Source organism: Peromyscus californicus, unplaced genomic scaffold (assembly GCF_007827085.1).
Source record: "Peromyscus californicus insignis strain IS unplaced genomic scaffold, ASM782708v3 Scaffold_4__1_contigs__length_199733344, whole genome shotgun sequence".
Taxonomy (NCBI): domain Eukaryota; kingdom Metazoa; phylum Chordata; class Mammalia; order Rodentia; family Cricetidae; genus Peromyscus; species Peromyscus californicus.
In genome coordinates, this window is record NW_026294562.1 from 165,889,568 (window position 1) to 165,909,303 (window position 19,736).

The following is a 19,736-nucleotide window of genomic DNA, read 5'->3' on the forward strand; positions in this document are numbered from 1 at the left end:
CGGGTCACGTGGCGCAGCAGGGTCGGAGGACGTCAACGCAGCGGGCGGAGCCCTGCCTAGTGCGCGGTGTCCCGGGCCTGGAAGTAGTCGCCCGGCTGTGTCGGGCCCGAGCCGAGCAGCGCTGCGGCGTCATGGACACCTCCGGGAAGCAGGCCGAGGCAGTGGCGCTGCTGGCTGAGGCGGAGCGCAAGGTGAAGAACTCGCAGTCCTTCTTCTCCGGCCTCTTCGGGTAAGCGGCGGGCGATGCTGGGCCCGCGGCGGGGGAGGGTGGGCTCGCTTGCCCTCTATACTCTGGAAGCCCCTCTACGGCCTTGAAGACCCTGGCCGGGCCCTGAGGCCAACGACACCCGCTGAAGGTGGGCGCGCCTTTCCCAGGCTGGTGCCCATGGGTCTGTGCGGCGGCCCAGGCTGCTCGGGTAAGGACATCAGACCGAGAGGACCCGGGCTGGGGCGACCCTGGGCATGATGAGACGGAGTATGAGGTGTGAGTGTGGCTCTGGCTAAGAATGACTGATGGCCAGGAGGCCTGGCCTGAGAGATGGAGACCCACCCCACCCCCTCCCCCCCAGGGGAGGGCATGAACGGACGGTGACACTGGTTTGGCCACGGAAATGGCGATGAGAGGATGAGACACCCAAGAGAACCAGAGTAGGATAGAGGCCTACTGGGTGGTTTTCAAGTTTGGGGTCAGAACACACACCCAGGAGGTGGCAGGCACCTCTCACAAAGTTCATGCAAGTTGGCCCTCTTCAGCCTTATTAACTTAGAAGCAGCAGAGCCCAAGCTTGGCATGTGATTCGGAGGCTTCTTTATCTCAGGGAAGTTATTTTCGTGAAAGGGCTCATTGGTTAAAAACTAACTGCAGAAGTTTTTTTGTTAGTATGAACTATGTGTAATGAGCTCAGAACTGAGTCTGGTGTGGGCTCAGAGCTCTGAAAGGCTCACTAGCTAGGAGGAAGCAGACTCAGAGAGTGTAAGAGGCCGATGTGGAGACTGGAGAAAGGCTGTGCAGGGGAGAGGGCCCCATGCCTTGGGATCTAGGAGGGGTAGGGGGAGAGAACAGTACAAGGAGCCAGCAAGAGTGCTGAAGAAACAATCAGAGAGGCACATTGGGAAAGGGACCAGGCAGGTGGTTGTGAGGAAGAGCTTTGTGCTAGGGGTGGGGCACAGAATCAGAATCCTCAGAAGCAAGGACTGGAGAAGGATGAAGAGCTTGCCAGAAAGCTGGGGAAAGGCTGAGAGATGTGGGGGCACAAAACAGCTTGACCACACAGCTGCCATGACAGGCTTACTAGCAGGTGCCACCCAGTCCCCAGGGAAAGTCATAAGCTGACCCCACCCAGGGAGGGCCAGCATCTCAGGAGAAATACCTGACATTCCAAACATTCCCTGCACACACCTATACCCCTTGACAAATGTCAGCCAGTCAGGGTCCTGAACCCTGGAAATCCCCTCATCCCAACTTCTGCTATGATAAAAACCCTACCCCACCTGGGTTTAGGGCTCTCTGCTCTCACCACTGTGTCAGACAGATGGAGAGTCCAAGCTCGAGCTTGAATAAAGGCTCTTTGCTTTTACATAGGGGATTCAGTCTCCATGTGATGGTCTTTTGGGCATCCCCACGATCTGGGCATAACAGGAGAAGGGCCTGGATTCCGGGAGAGACTGTCAGAGCTGGGTGGAGGACAGAAGGAAATGAAGGGGAGGGAGAAGATGAAGCCATCCCTTGTTAGTTGAGGTCAGATAATGTTTAGCAAAGGAACTTGCAGAATGTTTGTGCCCGCAGTTTGTACTTGCCGCAGAGAAAGACATCCGTGTTCTGATGGGCTGTGTCAGTTACACAAGGAATGTTTCACTTGAGAGGTGTGAGTGTTTCTTCAGTCTGCACAAGGGCAGAAGTTCAGGCGCAGTGTTGGGGTGGTGCCTCGGGCTCAGTTTTCAGCGGTAGGTTTCCTGATGGCTCTGTGTCTGATCTCTTTGGCCCAGAGAGATAAGTGTACAGTTGGACTGCTCCCAGGGGAGCATCTGTGAGTTCCACCTGTTTTCCACTTCTCAACCACTGATAGAGCAGAACTGTGGTGGGGGGGGGGGGGGGGGGTAAGGGCCAGCTTGTGTCATTCACACAAAGTTCCAGAGCTGAAAGGAAAGTTTGAAGGAGGCTCTTGTTAAGGAGTGAGGCAGAGAACGGAAGCCTGGGAGGGCGGTCTAGGCAGCAGGGACAGTGGGAACAAAGGTCTGGTGTGAGAGGAGTTTCTGCCCAGAAGGATGGGACAGGGACAGAGATGGCTTCCTAGAGGACAGGTTCCCATCCAGAGGCTGAGCAGAAGATGTGGGGGTTCTCTCAGTTGGGGAGCAGCAGAAGGGACAAGCTTGAGAAAAGGCCCAGAAGCCTGCCTGCTGAAGGGTTAGTACAGACAAGAGTTCCTAGTCAGACTATGACCTTAAAAGGGAAGAAGGGGAGGGGAGGCTGGATATAGATGAGGCCTGTGAGCAGGATTTCATTGGAGGCCTGTCCCAGTGGGTTGCTCTTTACCCTTTAGAAAGAACTGCAGTAGCTGTTTGGGGGACAGTAGTGTGGGAACCTGTTACAGTGTTGGTGGATAATGTCTGCCAATTGCTCGCTCTGCTGCTCAGCCCTGCCTGAGTCAGGCAGTTAACCTTATTTAGTCCCCACAAAATCACTGTGGAGGTGGGTAAAGGATAAAGGGGGCAGGAAGCAGAGGAGGCACCAGGCAGTCAGACCTGGTCCATGTAGTTCCACAGCTCAGTCCATTAGCCTGGTGCTGTGCCTCTGAAGCCCAGACACTCATGCCTACTGTGGACACCCGGTGTAGGAGGGCATGACAGACCAGTTTGGAGTGCTGCCTCCCTTGACTGCTGCCTACCCGCACAGCAGTTTTCTGTAAACGTTTGAAAGAACAGGTGGGTTTCTTCTGGTCCCTCCAGGAAGAATAGAGGAGGTACTGTAAGGAAGTGAGCAGAGCCCACTGGAACTGGGGGTAGAGTGGGGGGCGGGCTTAGATGTAGCTTGAGATCACCTGGAGAGAAACCATTTCACCACCAGATGGGCGCTACTCTGGCCCTTCCTCTTGCGCTGGGGCTGCCAGGTAAACATTTGATAAGTGACCTTCACTCACCTGCTCCCTAAGGCTTCTTCTGCTCTTGGGAATGTCAGTGGTGACAGCTTCTCAAGTTAAGAGGCCTCTGCTCAGGCTGCATGGGCCATGTAGGTTGTCCTGATCAGGGTTGTGGTAGCCTTGATGCTCACCCATCTTCACTCTTCTGGATTTGTGGGCTGGTAGACACTAGGGGGCTTTGAAACACCAGTCAAATTTACCATCAAAGTCTTTTTAGCACCTTCCCTGGGTGATGGGCATTCCTGCCCGAGAGTCTGGGCACTCTTTACCTCTTTCTGGCTCCTCTGATGTGCACCATGGGAAGTGAACATGTCCTGAAGGGCAGTTCTGTTCTGTAGGGCTCTTCCTGATACCTACCTTCTCCCTGCAGCCTTCTCTTCAAAAACAAATCAGCGTGGGTCTTGGTGACCACTAGCACTTGGGAAGCAGAGGCTGGCAGATCTCTGTAAGTTTGAGGCCAGCCTGGTCTACATGGCGAGACCCTTTCGTGTGGGATGCCAGTTTTGTTGGGGAGTTTCTTCCTCTAGGAAACAAGGTTAGAGTGACCCCTCTTCCCACCGTTTTACTATGGAGTAAGCAGGCTGATTTGGAGCATGGTGAGTACTGTTGACTTTGAGTGTGTGTATGAGATGCTCATCAGTGTGATTCTTGATATCATTGCTGCAAGTTGAGCTGGAGGCACTGGGAAGCTGGAGGAGGTGGCAGAGTGTTCTGTATACAAACAGCCAGTTCCTCAAGAAGACATGTTGACAAGCTGGTTACATTTGAACTGCCTGAAGGCACTAGGAGTCTAAAGGCCAGCTTTGGAAGTGAGCAGGACTACTTGGGGAGGGAGGGTGCCTCCAACTGGGCCCACAGGCATTCTGCAGAGCCTGGGACAGGCTCTACTTTGTATCTGCTCCCCTGCCATCTGCAGAAGCCCCAGTATCCTTCCAAGTAGGAACCACAGTGCATCAGCTGCCAGGATACATACACAGCTGAAAGCTTGGCATCTCCTGCCCAGTCCACAGGGCAGCTGAGGTTTCTAGGGGAACCCCAGAGCTCCTGACTTAATTACAGTATGGCCTCTGCTGACTGGTTGCACAGAGTATCCCCGGTTCCTCCTGTGCAGAAGTTGCTGAGAGGCCAGGGGCATTCCCAGCACTTTTTTAAGTAAAGCAAATGTTGGCATTCTGGGCTGTGATGAGTGAGATCCTGTCAGGACACAGAAAGGAGGCCTTCCAGGCTGTGTGAGCAATATCTTTGACCGTTCCCTGGGCTGGCAGTTTCGTGGGACAGCAGACCCACTATTACGTACAATGTTGTCCCAGTGGGTCCTCCCCTAACCACCCCCCACCCCCACCCCATCCCCGCAGACACCAGCACCTGCTCAGTCAGATCCCTTCCATGAGAGGGTGTCGCATTTACATAAACCTACACACAGCCCCACTCCTGTACCCTTTGAGTCACCTGCAGGTTACCTCTTCATGCAATGTCAGTGTGGTAGGATTGCCTGCTCCCCTGTGCTGTTCAGGGAACAGTGACGGGGGAGCTAGGACATGTTGAAAGCAGGTATAGGTTTTTGGAACATTTGTGATCCTGATGAGTTGACTCCATGGGTGCGGACCCCGAGACATAAACCACTGCCCCGTCAGCGCTAGGAGATTGGTGCAGGAAGGGGAGACCTGGGACTCTGGAAGCAAAGAGGAGTGCACAGCTCACCGGAAGGGGGAGGCCTCAGAGCCCACGCTGAGCTGCTGAAGTGGGGAAACATTTCTGAATCTGAGCTCTGTGGGGTCTGATGACAGTGACACCCTCACCAGCAAGGTGCAGAGCCCTAACCCTGTGACAGGGAAGGCAAGGCTGCATCGCTACAAACCACTCTAAAGTGCCCATTGGGAGGGGCACTGTTTCCTCTGTTTTGTGGCCACCTGAGTACCCACTGGATGCTGCGTCCGGGCCAGCTACTGAGTGTGTGCTGTCTCTCAGATTTCTCCCAGGTCATGGGGTCAGGTCAGTCTCCATTGTGCAGCTGAAGAGAGGCAGGCTCTGGGGTCCTCACCCATGGTCACAGATACAGCAAAGTGCTTGAAGCATTTCCTGCCCATCACTGTCTTACAGGTCACAGTGATGAGCTGGTGATCCTTTCCCAGCCTCTGGGTCCTTCTAACTGTGGTGACCCCATGAGAGCTGGCTAGATGACGTGTCCCTTACCTAGAGGATGCTTGGCAGCTCCAGCAGGGAGCAGGGTCCTCCTTCAGCAGCCTAGCAGTGCATGCTGTTCTCTGGTGGATGCTCGAGGCCAGCATGCACCTGGCCACCCTCCTCATTTTCCAGAGGACTCTGGGGTGCTAAGCAAGGGACAAGCAGTGTCAGCTTGGGCACACTCCTGTAGGTCTCCCAGCATCATCACCAGTTGGGAGCCATGGATGATTGTGGCAGGCCTTGGGTCCATCGTGTTAGTGAAAACTGAGTACCCTGGCTGGATAATCTGGCCAGTGAGCCTTAAGTCCTAGGAGAGAACTGGGGATGCATGCCAGAGGGACAGGAGGGAGAGTCTCAGACACAAGGTGGGGGACCACAGAGCAGTGAAATGGCATGCTTCTGGGAGCCAGAGTGTCCAGAGGACGGAGGCAGGAGGTAGGCAGGCCTAGCCTGTCCTGCAGAAGCCCCGGCCACTGCCAACAGCGCCTGCACTTTCCTGGCACCATTCAGCACTCCATATGGCAGCTGTGCCTGGGAGGCCTGAGGCTGCTTCCTCCGCGCCTCTTGGGGAGCAAAGCTGAGCGGTAATTATAGACAGCCTGCACCAGGCCAGCCCCAACCAGTTCCCTCTATTCGCAGTGAGGCACGGAGCTGTGGGCTGAAGAGTGCAACCGAGGCAGCTGGGAGGAGGTCAGTGGGGGAGGCCTGTCAGCTGTCACATGCAGTGCCACCCAGGCCCTTCAGAAGGCAGTGAGCCTGTGGTGCACCATGCAGGAGGCATCCTTTCAGGGGTCAGCAGTTCCAGTCAGGCCGCAGTAAATAGGTGACTGAAACAGCTTCCCCCAGCTGGGATGGGAAGCCCCAGTGAACCGCAGAGGAGCAGCGTGGATGGTGAATCTCAGGGCATCTTCCTTCTGGTCACTCTCGTGTCAGAGCTCTTCCATGTCCTGTCTGCTCCAACCTAGTTGTACCACGCCCTGCCCTACCCAACTAGCCCACTTCCCTTCCTCAGCTCCTCAAGCATGTTTCTGACTCAGCCTTTGCACATGCTATGAATCTCACCTCCAGTATCCCTCCTTCCTCTGGGGCAGCTCCTTGGCCACTGAGGACTGAGCCCTGGCCTCACGCCATCAGGTACAGCCCTCACACCAAGTGTCTATGAGCAAGCATGTTGATATTGTGGAGAACAGGCTTCCTCCTCTGTGAATAGCCATCGTTAAATCCTCAGATACTTGTTTCACAGCAGAGGAAGTATGTGCATGGCTTCTTCAGGATTTGTTGGGTAAACTACGCAAGTGGATTTGCCCCCTGGGGACTTTCCTCCCATCTGTGAAAGGAGCTTGGACTCTGGAGATCTTCTGTTGTCACCTCACAGAGGCAGGACAAGGACCAGGGTATCAGGGCAGGAGGCAGCCTGGGGCCAGAGCAGGCAGTAATCCCTCTGGCTTCCTCTGCAGTAGACGGGTCAGCCCAGCTTAGCGTGGGATCAGAGAGTCTCAGCCGGCAGCTGGCAGACTTTGTGCTGAGTCTGCCTGTTGTGCTGAGCTGAGTCAAACCTAGCCAGCAGTGATGGCTCTCATTGCCACTCCGCCTCAGGGTGCTTGATAACACCAGACACAGCTGCTCTGCCAGGAGCATCTGGGGCTATCTGGAACTTAGTTCCACCATCCAGGAAAGGATGAACTGGGGGATCACTGGGATGGAAAGATCTGTGGTTAATGTCTGTGAGTATGCCCTGTTCAGACACTATTCCAAAGGATGGAGAGATGCAGTTAAGAGCACTTGTTGCTTTTGTAGAGGACCCAAGTTCAATTCTCGACACCCACATGGTGAATCACAACTGTCTATAACTACAGTTCCAGTGTACCTGATGCCCTCTTGATATCCTTGGGCACCAGTCACCCAAGTGGTGCACATGCATACATGTAGGCAAAACACTCAAATACATAAAATAAGTGTAAAAACAAACGTTGCTGGCACAGTTGCTAGTGAGTTTGCTTAGCATGCACAAAGCCCCAAGTTCTGTCCCAAGCACCACATAAAATCAAGCATGAAGGCTAGCCTCGGCTTGTAGCAAGGGTCAAGGCCAGCCTGGGAATTAGGGTACGTGAGACTCTGTCAGAGACAGTACAAATATTCCTGGGACTGGGGGTGTTAGTGGCAGAGCAGTTGAGCACATGCCAGGCCCTGCTTTGTATCTCCAGCACATCCAGAGAGAGCATGCCAAAGATGGTCCTTGTGGGGTGTTTTGCATCCAGGTCCAAGAGGCCCTTCTGGTTTAATCTATGCCAACAGCAACATGGACATTTCTGACCTCATCATGACTGGGAGTGGCTAAAGGGAAACCAGGTCCCAGTAACGTGGGGGAGGAGCATGGTGCCTGGGAGCAGAGGGTGGACTCTGTTTGAGGAAGTACTTCACTTGATGCTGTGTGGATTCAGGAGTCCTCCTTCAGGCCATTTGCTGCCTTGGCACAGTGTTCAGTCTCGCCTAGTCACCCAAATCACCTGGTCTCCAAACTGTAGTGGTTAAAAGACCCAATGCAGGGCCACCCACCTGCCGAGCAAATGTTCAGGCATGTGGCTGTGGGTGCTGCCTCACACTGTTCAGGGCTATGGGTGCTTACCCCACACTGATCAGGTCTCTGGTCTGGTTCAGGTCACACATGAACAGCTTCCAGGCCCCCCATAGCTGTGTGATAAGGCCAAACTCCCAAGCGTCATCCATGCTGGGTCCATTGACATGGTCGATGTAGGGCAGGTAGTGAGGATGATGTTTGTGCCTTCTCATGGGGAAATGTTCCTTTTTGTTTTTTAAACACTGCCAGTGTGGGAAGAGTTTGAAATCCATTTGAGGACACTGGGGTATTAAATTTCTTTGACTGCTGATGTGGGTGGTGAGAGTTTTGAACAGTTGTTGGGTCACAGTCCTCATGGGCTAGACTTCATTGCAAGACAGAATTTGGAAGGAACTTAGGAGTTTGAGCTAATAAAAAAGCATCCTGCCCCCTGCCCCCTGTCCAAGGAGGAGGTTCATGTGAACCTCTTGGAGGTTGAGATGCCAGGGTAAAGCCCAAAGAGGTGTTCTTTATTTTAGAATGACTACAAGCTACTGGGGTAGGAGATGTAGCTCAGTGGTAGAACACTTGCTTGTCAAGCCAAAGCCCAGTGTGATGGTGCAAGCCCATAACTTCAGCAGTGGGATGAGTCCAAGGTCACCTTCGTCAGTGTGCTGTAAGTTTGAGACCAGCCTGGACTGTGTAAGACCCTGACTCAGCAAACAGACTAAAATGTCCCCTCCACTTGTGTGTCTCCCAGGCTCCTACCCTGGCACAGTGAGTGTAGAAGGGTGGTTTTGCATTTTCAGAATGCTGTGCCAAATGCCTTTGCAGCTCTTCTGGTTAAGGCTTAGGATAAATTGCTAGTGCTGTTATTCATTGCCGAGCTGCAGGTCAAATATAAGTCTGATATATTAAAACACGGGGCTGAAGGTAGAGCTGAGTTGGTGGAGCACTTGCCTAGCATGCCCGAGGCCCCGAGTTCCATCCCTAGCACCACATGGGCCTGAGTGCATGCTTGTAATCCCAGCACGCAGAAGGTGGTGGCAGGAAGATCCAGAGTTTGAGGCCAGCCTGAGCTACACGAGAGCCTATGTAAAAATAAAACAATGAAATACATAAATTTTCTGAAGGAGATAAAATGTGCAGATGGTACAAAACTAACTAGCAGAGCAAACATGTACCGTGAATGTCACCCCCCACCAGGCCCAATTCTGCAGGCTCTACCTCAGGAAACAATGCTATTACTAGGTTTGGGTATATTTTTCCAGAAATATTCAGTGTTTATATAAATGTGTGTTTCTTTTCTTCTCACTCTCTTAATTTTTTATATAAACAGGAGCATTTTGTATTTATGTCTTGTGATAGTATTTCTCCGTATGGCTGACATGTGCCATATCTGCCCTGTTCTGAAGTGTGACAACACACTGTAGTGAGGTCTTTCTGCAAAGCACAGGTTCAGGATTGGGGTCCTGGGGATCCCCCCGAATGCTTTGCAGCCTCCTGAAGAACAGGAATCTGTCGATTCCCTAGGTCCCAGTGGTCACCTACTACCTAGGCAGGAAGTAGAAAAGGCCACAGAGTCAGGTTGTGGAGGAGGGGAGGTCAGGAAACACCACCACCACCACTACCATGGGCATCCACACATCCCCTCCAGGGACAGTATCGGCAGCCTTCTGCCTGCAGACTGCCTAGATGCAGGGGTCAAGACATAGCTCGGCTGTCGGCAGGGCAGAGTGTGGGTTTGCTTTCTGATAGTGGACTGGATGGTCTCGTCACCTCTTCCTTTCCTTCTCCCCAGAGGTTCATCCAAAATAGAGGAAGCATGCGAGATCTATGCCAGAGCGGCAAACATGTTCAAGATGGCCAAGAACTGGAGCGGTGCGTGCCCTCAACCCACAACCCGGCCCAGAGTGTGGCCTTGAAGTCCCTTCTCCAGCATCAGGAGTCCACAGCATGAGACCAGTGGGATGCTTTGCCCCTAAGTTGGGGGTATATGGGGGAGGGGGGGCAGTCTTTCTCAGGAAAGGAGGCAGGGAGGAAATCCACCAGGCCTCTAGATGAGATCTGTTGGGGCAGCCCATCACCTGATTTTGTGGTATGGCTTCCACTATCAGCAAGGTTGGTCCAAGGAACTGAAGCAAGAGACAGTTTTGGAGCTCAGGGAGGAGCTTTCTGGACATGGTGGGGATGACAGTGGGTTGCAGAGGTTCAAGGTAGACTCAGTTATTACCACATCCTATGAGTGCAGTTACCAAAGTCCAGCACTCCACGGACTGTTACTTAATCACAGGTTGCTTTCCTGCCTGTCCCCCATGATCACAACAGAAGTCTTAGTCCATCTGTCCCCTGCTCAAAGTATTTGGAATTCTTAAAAATAATTCTGGAGCCTAGCATAGTATCCTGGCACTCCAGAGAAGGGGCAGGAGGGGCAGGAGTTCAAGCCCCTCTTAGGCTACATTGGGAATTTGAGATGATTCTGCAGTAAAAGAGAACTTATCTCAGAAAACCAAAACACGACTGTGACAATGATGAATATGACTACTGTTACTGATGATATGACAGTGTTTGGGCAGAATGTTAGCCTGGCATTTGTGAGGTGTGGTTTCAACCCCTGGGCCTACAAGGTGATCATAATGACCAGATAAGAGTAGAGCAAAGCTTTTGCAGGCTTTGTGTGTCCCACAGCTTGGAGGCTCCCACTCAGCTGGGACTGGAGGAGCATGCCGGGTAGCACCTTAGCTGAGGTGGTGTTGGAGCACTGCCCACAGCAGGGAAGACCCTGCCGCCTCCCCTTAGCCAGTCTAGGGGAGGTATGTGAGCAAAATGGTGTGGGGCCTGTGGTGTTGACCGAGCACAGGATGGCCTGGGCCTCAGGCGGGAGCACTGTCTGCATGGATTCTGGCTCTTGTTGTCCATGTCCTGTTTCCCTTTCTAGGCAAGGACTCATTGCAGGGATGCACCCGAGAGCTTTGGGGAATTGTGGAGGAAAGAAGTGGGCTAGGGAAGGGAGCAAGTGGGAAGTGTCACATGGGTTAATCTCGCCTGTACCTTTCCAGAGCACCCCTCCCACCCTGCCCCCTCTCCACCTTCTATTCAGGTTCTCCCTGTCCAAAGGGAGAGCTCTAAGCCCAAGAGCCTGGTCGTCATGTCTCGTCTGTTTTCGGCCCTTAGCTCTGCCTGCCTTTCCTTCCTCTCTGTGGAAGTGATGGCTCTGGAGGTGCTGGCAGAGGCCAGGTGGAGGACATGGGATTGGCCCTGGGCTTACCCTGGCTGTTTCTGTGCATGGGCTCAGGCTTCCCCAAGGCAGCTGCCTGGTGTCTTCATTCTACCAAGAGCACCACCCGGAAGCTCTTCGAGGGTTCAGGCTGCCATTGGGCTGGAGTGGGCTGGTCTTGGCCTCTGCCTAGGACTCTGGCTGTATTCTTGTGAGTCTTGGGGCAATGACTGCAGCCGCATTGAAGCTGGGACGATCTGCTCTGTTCCAGCTGCTGGGAACGCTTTCTGCCAGGCTGCCCAGCTGCACCTGCAGCTCCAGAGCAAGCATGACGCAGCCACCTGCTTCGTGGATGCAGGCAACGCTTTCAAGAAAGCCGACCCCCAAGGTAAGGGCTCTGTGAGCCACAGATGGCAGAGCTGAGCACGTCCCCACATCCTTTGGTGTCTCTGCAGACCTGGGTTTCCCAGTGGCTGACACATGATAGGCCAGGAGCAAAACAAGCCCTAACTTGAGAACTGTCTGGTCCTTGGTTGGCACTGGCATCCTGCCCTGTATCCCCACCTCCCCCACCCTGGTTTGCAACCCTCACCCTCTCCTGGGATTCGAACATTTGGGAGTGGGAGTTGCATTTCAGACCCGCTGCTTGCCAGGGAGCCAGGCAAAGCTGTTCGGTTGTCAGAATTAGCGTGCAGAAGGGGGCAGGGCAGTCCAAGATGAACCAGGTAGAGCAGAAATGAGCCTGACCTGCCTTCCCTGCACCCCACGAAGAAGCAGAGAGAGCGAAGCCTCGGATGAGTCACCAAGGCCCAGTTCCTTAAAAACAGCCTGTGGGGACAGGAGCCTGGTTCAGCCAAAGCACAGTCCATGGACCTCAGACCTGGGTTTCCTGGGCTGGGGAGTTTGCTTTCGTTATTTTTGTTCATTTATTTTTGTGGTGCTAGGGATGGAGCCTGGACCTCTTATATGCTGAGAATGTGCTGTACATGTCCCCAGTCCTTAGAATGTTTTTTTTTTTTAAATCTTAGAGCCACATAGATTACTAAGTTTAAATTTCAGCAAGCAAAGGTAATTTGTTTTAATTGACCATTTAAGCCAGTCATGGCAGTTCATGGCTATCGTCCCAGCATTTGGGAGTGGAAAAGAAGTGAGTATTCCTTCCCAAAGGAGAGGCTCAGTGTTTGGATGAAGGCCTACCTCTGGGGAGAAGGCAAACACCCCCTGCCCTCCCCAGAATCAGTGGATAGCTGCCGTCATTGTCACAGGACCACTCCCAGTTAGAGAGATGACTGTTGACTCTGTCCCCAGGCTGACCGGTCACTCCTGTTTGTTTAGCTGTGATGTGGTGGGGCTCAGGCCTGACAGGCAGAGAGGGACAATGACCTCTCAGCTAGGTAAGGCTTAGATACACCCAGTGACTACTCAGGGCAGTCCTCCACACCACACAGCCCTCCCCATACTTTCCCTTCTGCTCCCTGGGGAACTGGTTGGCCTGGAGATGCTGCCTGGCATCTGTGCCCTTCAGCTGCTGCTCCATCCGGAGTGGCCGGGAGGGCTCGTTCCTGGGTGGTAGTGGCTGCCAACCTGCAGGATGCCATAGCGTCATGAGCTCTTTGAACAGAACTGTACCTCCCAGCTTGTGGTCGTGTCCCTTTTCTCTGGGGACCAGGGTGGGCCCCGGCCTCAGCAAGGGCAAACTGCGATGGAAGTGTCCTGAGGATGCTGCAGGCCAGGTGTGAAGGTGACGAGAGTAGACCCACCTTCCATGGTCGGGAAACAGGTTGTGAGGGGAGAGCTTCTGCTGTTAAGGGCTGGGGGCTCATGCTGGGCAGGGAGGGCTGACAGCCCTGTGGCATCCAGCCCTACTGCCCTGGTGCCCTCCCCAGTCACAGTTCCACAGATGAGGGGAAGGGAGCGCATTTGCATGAGTGGCAGCTGTTCTGTCTGGGGCCAGTCAGGGCTCACACAAGAGTGACCAGGCAGGAGAGGGCACGCTGGGTAGCCTGAGCAGATGACTCCCCACTAAGCTGCAGCCTAGCCCATCCCTCTGCTGTGCTCTGTCCCCTCAGAGCACAGAGCTGCTGTAGGTGCACACAGGGGCTCCTGACATCCGGGGGCGCAGCCCTGGCCCCAGAGCCTCCCTGCTGGCTGGGTGCCCTGGGAAACAGCCCTGCGGCCAGTGGAGGCTTGAACACCCAGTTTCTTCAGGAGGGACATCCCTTAGCTATCTAATCACCTGCCCTGTGGTCTGGTCCATCAGCTCTTTAGGAGTCTCACCTTAGACTTTCCATTAGCAGCAGCTGCCTGCCTGAGACCTGGGAATTTAACCCTTTTATAGCAGGAGCTTGCTGTGAATGTGCATGGGCAGGGAAGTAGTCCAGCCTCACATGTCTTCTCTCCACCCCACACCCACTGTTGTTTCCTGGGAGCCCACTGTGTACAAGACACCTGATGTCTTTCCACCCATCCCACCTCCTTATTGGAGCCTGCAATTTGTCCCTAGTTTATTGTGGATGGTGCTTGCTTAGATCTGCATATGATCAGGGGCTTCAGGGTAACTCCCTACCTGCTCTAGACAGGCTGAGCACCCGGAGGGTAGAAACAGACCAAGGGCCCTACTATTTACCTTCAGGGGTGCACTGAGGTCTGTGGCATCAGATAAGCCCCGTGGTGAGAGCAGGCCAGGGTATCAGCTGGCAGCCTACAACTTTCCAAGCTGTTCCCAGAGCAAGGAGTCAGCATGAGAGGACCAGGCCCTGTGAATCCATCTTCCTCCCCCACTGCTGTGGCAGGGACTATCCCACCAATAGAGCCTATGCCAACAGGCCTTAGCTCTTGAAATCCCCTCATGCCAAGAAAGTCCAGTCCACTGTCAGCCCAGTGGGCAGACCTGGAACCTTCCCAGTACATACCTCATGGTCCACCTTGACCCTCAACCCTGTGCCTTCCCCAACTCCTTTCATTGCCCAGTACTCCCCTCCTGAGATACGCTAAAGAAGTTAAAAGATACTGCGAGATCGTTTCCATCTGCTGGAAAATGCCTCCCACTCAACGCCTCTCTCCTCCAAATAACTTGTCCAAAAAAAAAAGCCTTTCCCCAATTTAAAATCTTAGAAGAGATGGTACAACAAAGGTAGCCTGGTGCCATCCTGATGTTGGGTACAGCTTATATTTGAGCAACCAGCAGTGCTGGCACCTTTTAGGGGAACAGAGGAGAGGACGGTGCTCTTTAGCACTAGGGGTGCAGAGCCCCCATAGAGGGGTCCCAGTGCTCATGGCATCCAGCCCTCTCTGCCAGAGAGGCCAGTCAAGCCAATAACAAGGATAAGACCTACTCAAGGTAGAGCCTCCAGGACAGATAGTAGGCATGGTAGCCTCTGCCCCAGCTCAGCTCTGGTCATCAGTTTGCCCTTTGACAGCAGCACTGTGCTAGTCTGATTCAAACTCTGTGGGAGTCTGGCGATGCCATTGTGTGCCCTGATCCTACTAGAAAGCTGGAAGTATGGCTGCCTAAGACAGAGTGCCTCCCTGGGAAGATGTGCCCATCATGTTTCTGTATGCAGAGACTCCCAGTCTGACCAGGTTGCCTGGGGCCTGGGGCTCCCATCCTCTCCTTCCGGTTGCTCTGAAAGAGCCCAAGAGCCCTGAAGCCAAGGCCTGTCATCTGCTTTGGGGAGAACAGTCTACCTCCTGTCTCCAGGACCTGCTGTAATGACTTCTCCATCCTCTCTTTCCTCCCTAGAGGCTATTAACTGCCTGATGAGAGCAATTGAGATCTATACAGACATGGTAAGGGTTGCTTGCTGGTCTGTCTTGCTCAGTGTCCCATCCTGTTTGCTGTGCTGTGGGAGGCAGGGGATTTGGTCACTGAGCTGGGCTACAGAATGGGGTGTCTGCTGTAGCACACACCTCCTTCACATGTTGCCTCTGCCCCTTGTCCATCCCCTTGTTCCTGCAGTGCCCATGCAGGAACTTCCCCTTGCCTGGCCCTGCCCTGGGAGCCTGAGGAATGCCAGCCTCCCTGTAGCTTAAGTTTTCCTGCCTGGCCCACAGTCAGGACAAATCTCTCTCACCTGCCAGTCCCACAGCCGCTCAGACCCGACCAAGTAAACACAGAGACTTATATTGATTACAAACTGTATAGCCGTGGCAGGCTTCTTGTTAACTGTTCTTACAGCTTAAATTAATCCATTTCTATTAATCTATACCTTGCCACATGGCTCGTGGCTTACCGGCATCTTCACATGCTGTTTCTCATCGTGGCGGCTGGCAGTGTCTCTCTGACTCAGCCTTCCACTTCCCAGCTTTATTCTCCTCCTTGTCCCGCCTACACTTCCTGCCTGGCCACTGACCAATCAGTGTTTTATTTATTGACTAATCAGCAACACATTTGCCATACAGACCATCCCACAGCATCTCCCTCTGTTCTAGGGACACTGTCCTGAGAGACAGCTGCTAGTAGGCCGCACTAGGCTACTGCTCCTGTCAGTTCATTACTGTCCACCCCTTCACATTGTCACCTCCATCTCTGTGGTCAGACCTCTTACCAAGGTGGAAACCCAAGGACGCTGGACTGGATGGGGCTGAGATTGGGCATGGAAAACGACTCTGGTCATAAGCATTCCTTTCCTGTGTCCCCCAGGGCAGATTCACAATTGCAGCCAAGCACCACATCTCCATCGCTGAGATCTATGAGACAGAACTGGTGGATGTGGAGAAGGTGAGCTGGTATCAGACTGACAGTGCTGGGGCCTCTGGTGTTCCTGTTCCCACCCACCGTGATGCTCAGAGTGGGAGGGGAGTCCCTGCCAAGTGCTTACCGAAGGTGGGGAAGCTGTGCTAAAGTTCTGCTGCACCCTGTGCTCCACTCCAGTTACCCTGTTGTCCTGTCTCCCCAGGCCATCGCCCACTACGAGCAGTCTGCAGACTACTACAAAGGCGAAGAGTCCAACAGGTAGCCCCACCCTAGCCTGCCCCTCCTTATGGGACCTGCCACTGTCCCTTCATGCTCCTCCTCCCCACAGCTCAGCCAACAAGTGTCTGCTGAAGGTGGCTGGCTATGCTGCACAGCTGGAGCAGTACCAGAAGGCTATCGACATCTATGAGCAGGTGGGCTTTGCCTGGCTGTCAGCTTCTCCCACCACCCCCCTCCACCCACCCCACTCAGTCTCCACTCTCTCCCAGGCCACCCTCACCAAGTGCTTCTTCACCTAGAACCTGTGCATGTCACCACCTTGTCCTAGATGGTTCCTGCCACTCCACACAGGAGCTGTCCCCAGAGCTGGGTGTCCTCTGCAGAAAAAGTGGGGCAAGGGAGAAGAACCAGCAGGGCAGGGACTCTGATCCATGGGAAACAGCAGGTGTCATATGCCCCTGTGACACAATACTTGTGGGGAGGACCAGGCTGTGGCCAGAAAAAGGCAGGCAGCTGGCCCTGGGAGAGGGGCGGGCATTGCTTCTCATACTCCTACAACTGCCATCCCTCTGCCCACCAAGTGCCAATTTCCTGTATGACTGGTAATGGTGCCTCCTCCCCAAATGACTTGAGGTGCCTGCGAGGCCCACAGACACCTGGCTTCCCCTGCTCCACCCACACCCTCATCATGTCCTGGTCATTCTGGCAACACTTGGTGACCTTGCTGACTGTCCCTGATCGATGTCATCCTGAGGTTCCCAGCCCTCCCCGTAAGATACAGGATTAGCTCCTAGCACACTTTAGTGCTGCAGTGACCTTCACCCTTGAGTTGCCTGCCTGAGCTCATGGTGATATGTGCCTATAGGTAGGGACCAGCGCCATGGACAGCCCCCTCCTCAAGTACAGCGCCAAAGACTACTTCTTCAAGGCAGCCCTCTGCCACTTCTGCATCGACATGCTCAATGCCAAGGTGAGCCCACACCAGCCAGGCCACCTTACAGGCTGCTATTGTTTGTTACCAGACCAAGTCACTTCGTGGTGTTAGAGGACAGTTTCTCCACTTGGCCCCTGTCCTTTGGTTGGATGGAGAATAATGTGACATTGGTGTTATTCACCCTGGGGTCCCTGCCTCGGCCTAGATGCTTTTGTGAGTTCCCAGCTGCTGGCCTCTCCCCTTCGTGGGTTCCTGTAAATCCTGACTGTCCCATTCAGTTGTAATGTGGAAGCTGCTGAGGCCAAGGCACCATTCCTGCCAGGCCCTGGGGTTCCTGGTGGCCTGGGTTTAACTTTGGCTGTATGCCTACCCACTGATTTTCAGTGCTTCCTGGCAAGAGAGGTTAGGGATAGGGAGGGCAGTGGTTGGTGGGAGGATCTGGAAACTGGGTGTTAGATTTCAATTTTCTAGTGCTTCCTGATCAGACCACCGGGGCTACGTGACGTGTGGCTGCTCCACAGTCTCCCCCACTTGCCTGAGTACACCTGGCAGCTTTGCTTTTTGGGGGAGGTGGAACAGTTTGCTGTTTGTACTTTCTGTGGTGGGGATGGAACCTGAGGCCTCGTGCATACTATGCAAGTGCTCTGCCGCTGAGCTGCATCCCAGCCCTCACTGATGAATTAGAAGCAGGAGAGATCCGCCCGCCACCTCCACCACCACACACACACACTCACCTAGCATCCTCAGTGTGTGTTTTCCCACTGTCACTTAACCCACCCAAGGTCCTCAGAAGGGTTCAGTGTGTGAAGGCCCAGCTGTAGGCTTGGTGTGTGGAATGGGCTCTTTTGTCTCCTTCTCCACCCCCTCTGCCTGGGAAGCCTGCCCCCTTCCTGCAGCCATCTCTGCCAACTGGATTCAGCTGAGTTAGGGATGGCACCATCAGTCACGAGTCAGGTGACCCTGGCACAGCCTAGAGCACCAAATCAGAACTGCCAGTGAACGTTTCCAGTGCCCCAGTCTTTGTTAGTGTTTCTCACCCTTTCTCATCACTCAGCTTGCTGTTCAAAAGTATGAGGAGCTGTTCCCGGCCTTCTCGGATTCGCGGGAATGCAAGCTGATAAAAGTGAGTCCTGGATGTGGCTCGCCCTGACCTGGGGGTGGAATGGGCAGGGATGCCTGGATGCCTGGGTCTCAGCTGGGGTAGCCACACAAGATTGTTTAGAGACATTCTCAAAGGGCTGTGTGTGGTTTGGTTTCTCCGCCATTCTGCTCTGCTTTCTATGTGAGACAGTTAATGCAGTGACAGTGGAGGGAAGTGGCCATGGCCAGGAGCCTGGGGTCCCCCAGAACATCTGCTGGGTCTGGCTGACCCTGACCTTGTTTGCAGAAGCTTCTGGAAGCCCATGAGGAACAGAATGTGGACAGCTACACAGAATCGGTGAGTGGCTGGCACAGGGGTTCTGGCCACTGGATTTTCTCCACCGTGCCTCTCATAAATTCTGCCCTACTTGAACTCCAGGCTCTGGGCCCTGGCTATAATTTTCTTCCCTGTGGTTCACCCTAGAACCTTCACTGTTGCCCCACTTTATAGATAGTGGCACAAAGGCTGAGGAGAGACTGGTACTCCTCAGAGACAGTCCATCTCTGCCCCCCAAATCAAGGTCTTCATAACTCCTCAGAGCTCCTGGGGGCAGCAAGCTCTTCCTCTGCTCCTCTTAGCGCCCAGCTGCCCTGGAGGATTATTTCCCATTCCCACTCTGCTCTGAACATTCTGGAAAGCCATTTGTTTCCAACTGTGTCCTGTCCTGGTTCTCCAGCTGGTACTTGCCACTGACATCTCTCCCTGGGTGCCCCCTGAGAGCAGAAGTCAGACTGGCCATATCCCACCTGGTATAGAGATGGGAGAGGCCGTCTTTTCATGCCTCCGGGCCTCAGTTCCACCCACAAAGCCAAGATACTGGGAGGGTCTTAAAGCTACAAAGTCCTTTACTGCCAATTCATGCTCCAAGCTTTGCAGACCAAGGTGACAGGGTGCCCTCTTGGAAACCTTGGGACTGGGGCCAGGGAGGGTGTCAGGAAAAAGCCAAGTGTAACAGGTCACCCTCCCTGTGCTACAGGTGAAGGAATATGACTCCATCTCAAGGCTGGACCAGTGGCTCACCACCATGCTGCTGCGTATCAAGAAGACCATCCAGGGTGACGAGGAGGACCTGCGCTAGGCCTCCAGCCACTGCCTTCCACCCATCTGTCAGTCAGAGAGGTGGGGCCCAACACCTCCACCAGGAGTCTGCAGGCTGAGTGGGTGCAATGCAGGCCACATCCTCCAGGGCACTAGTCAGGCTCTGCTGGCTGGATGGTCACCTATGCCCGCTGCATCCCTTACCCTGCCATTTATTTAAGCCCCTAAAGGTGTCCTCCTGCCCCGGAAACCACCTGGACAGAAATCTCCAATACAGACCTCTCCGTGTGCTACCTGGGTCAGCATCCAGTCCCATCTCCTTACCAGCTGTATGCTAAGGCGTTTTCTCTCTCTCCTACCTTGTCCGTTAGCAGAGATAAGAATACAGGTAGCCCTGAGACTTGCTCTTTCTGGCTAGTGCTGACCTCAACCCCTGGAGCTTTGCCCTGCCCCCTACAATGGCAACCTCTCAGGTTAGACCCAGTTCTGGAACTCACAGGGAGTGCCTGGGCCCTGCCCTATGCCTGCTTCTTTCCCTGCGCTCAGGTCTGTCTGTTGACCTGAAGCTGCAGCTGGCCCAAAAAGGACAATAAAACCTGCCACTTTTGCATGA

The 19,736-nt window shown here is 54.0% G+C and overlaps 1 protein-coding gene across 2 annotated transcripts; it reads left to right on the top strand.

The window, feature by feature from the left end:
- Napa (NSF attachment protein alpha) lies at positions 1-19,736 on the top strand. 2 transcript variants are annotated; one of them, XM_052762810.1, is made up of 11 exons: positions 1-229; positions 9,680-9,759; positions 11,367-11,483; positions 14,838-14,884; positions 15,738-15,815; positions 15,994-16,049; positions 16,120-16,204; positions 16,876-16,980; positions 17,999-18,067; positions 18,335-18,382; positions 19,062-19,736. In XM_052762810.1, exons 1-11 carry the CDS (start codon positions 132-134, stop codon positions 19,161-19,163), a joined length of 885 nt encoding a protein of 294 aa, XP_052618770.1. In that variant the 5' UTR covers positions 1-131; the 3' UTR covers positions 19,164-19,736. The 2 variants fall into 2 exon arrangements, with proteins under 2 accessions (XP_052618770.1, XP_052618769.1); XM_052762809.1 differs by having other exon boundaries at positions 17-229; positions 18,332-18,382.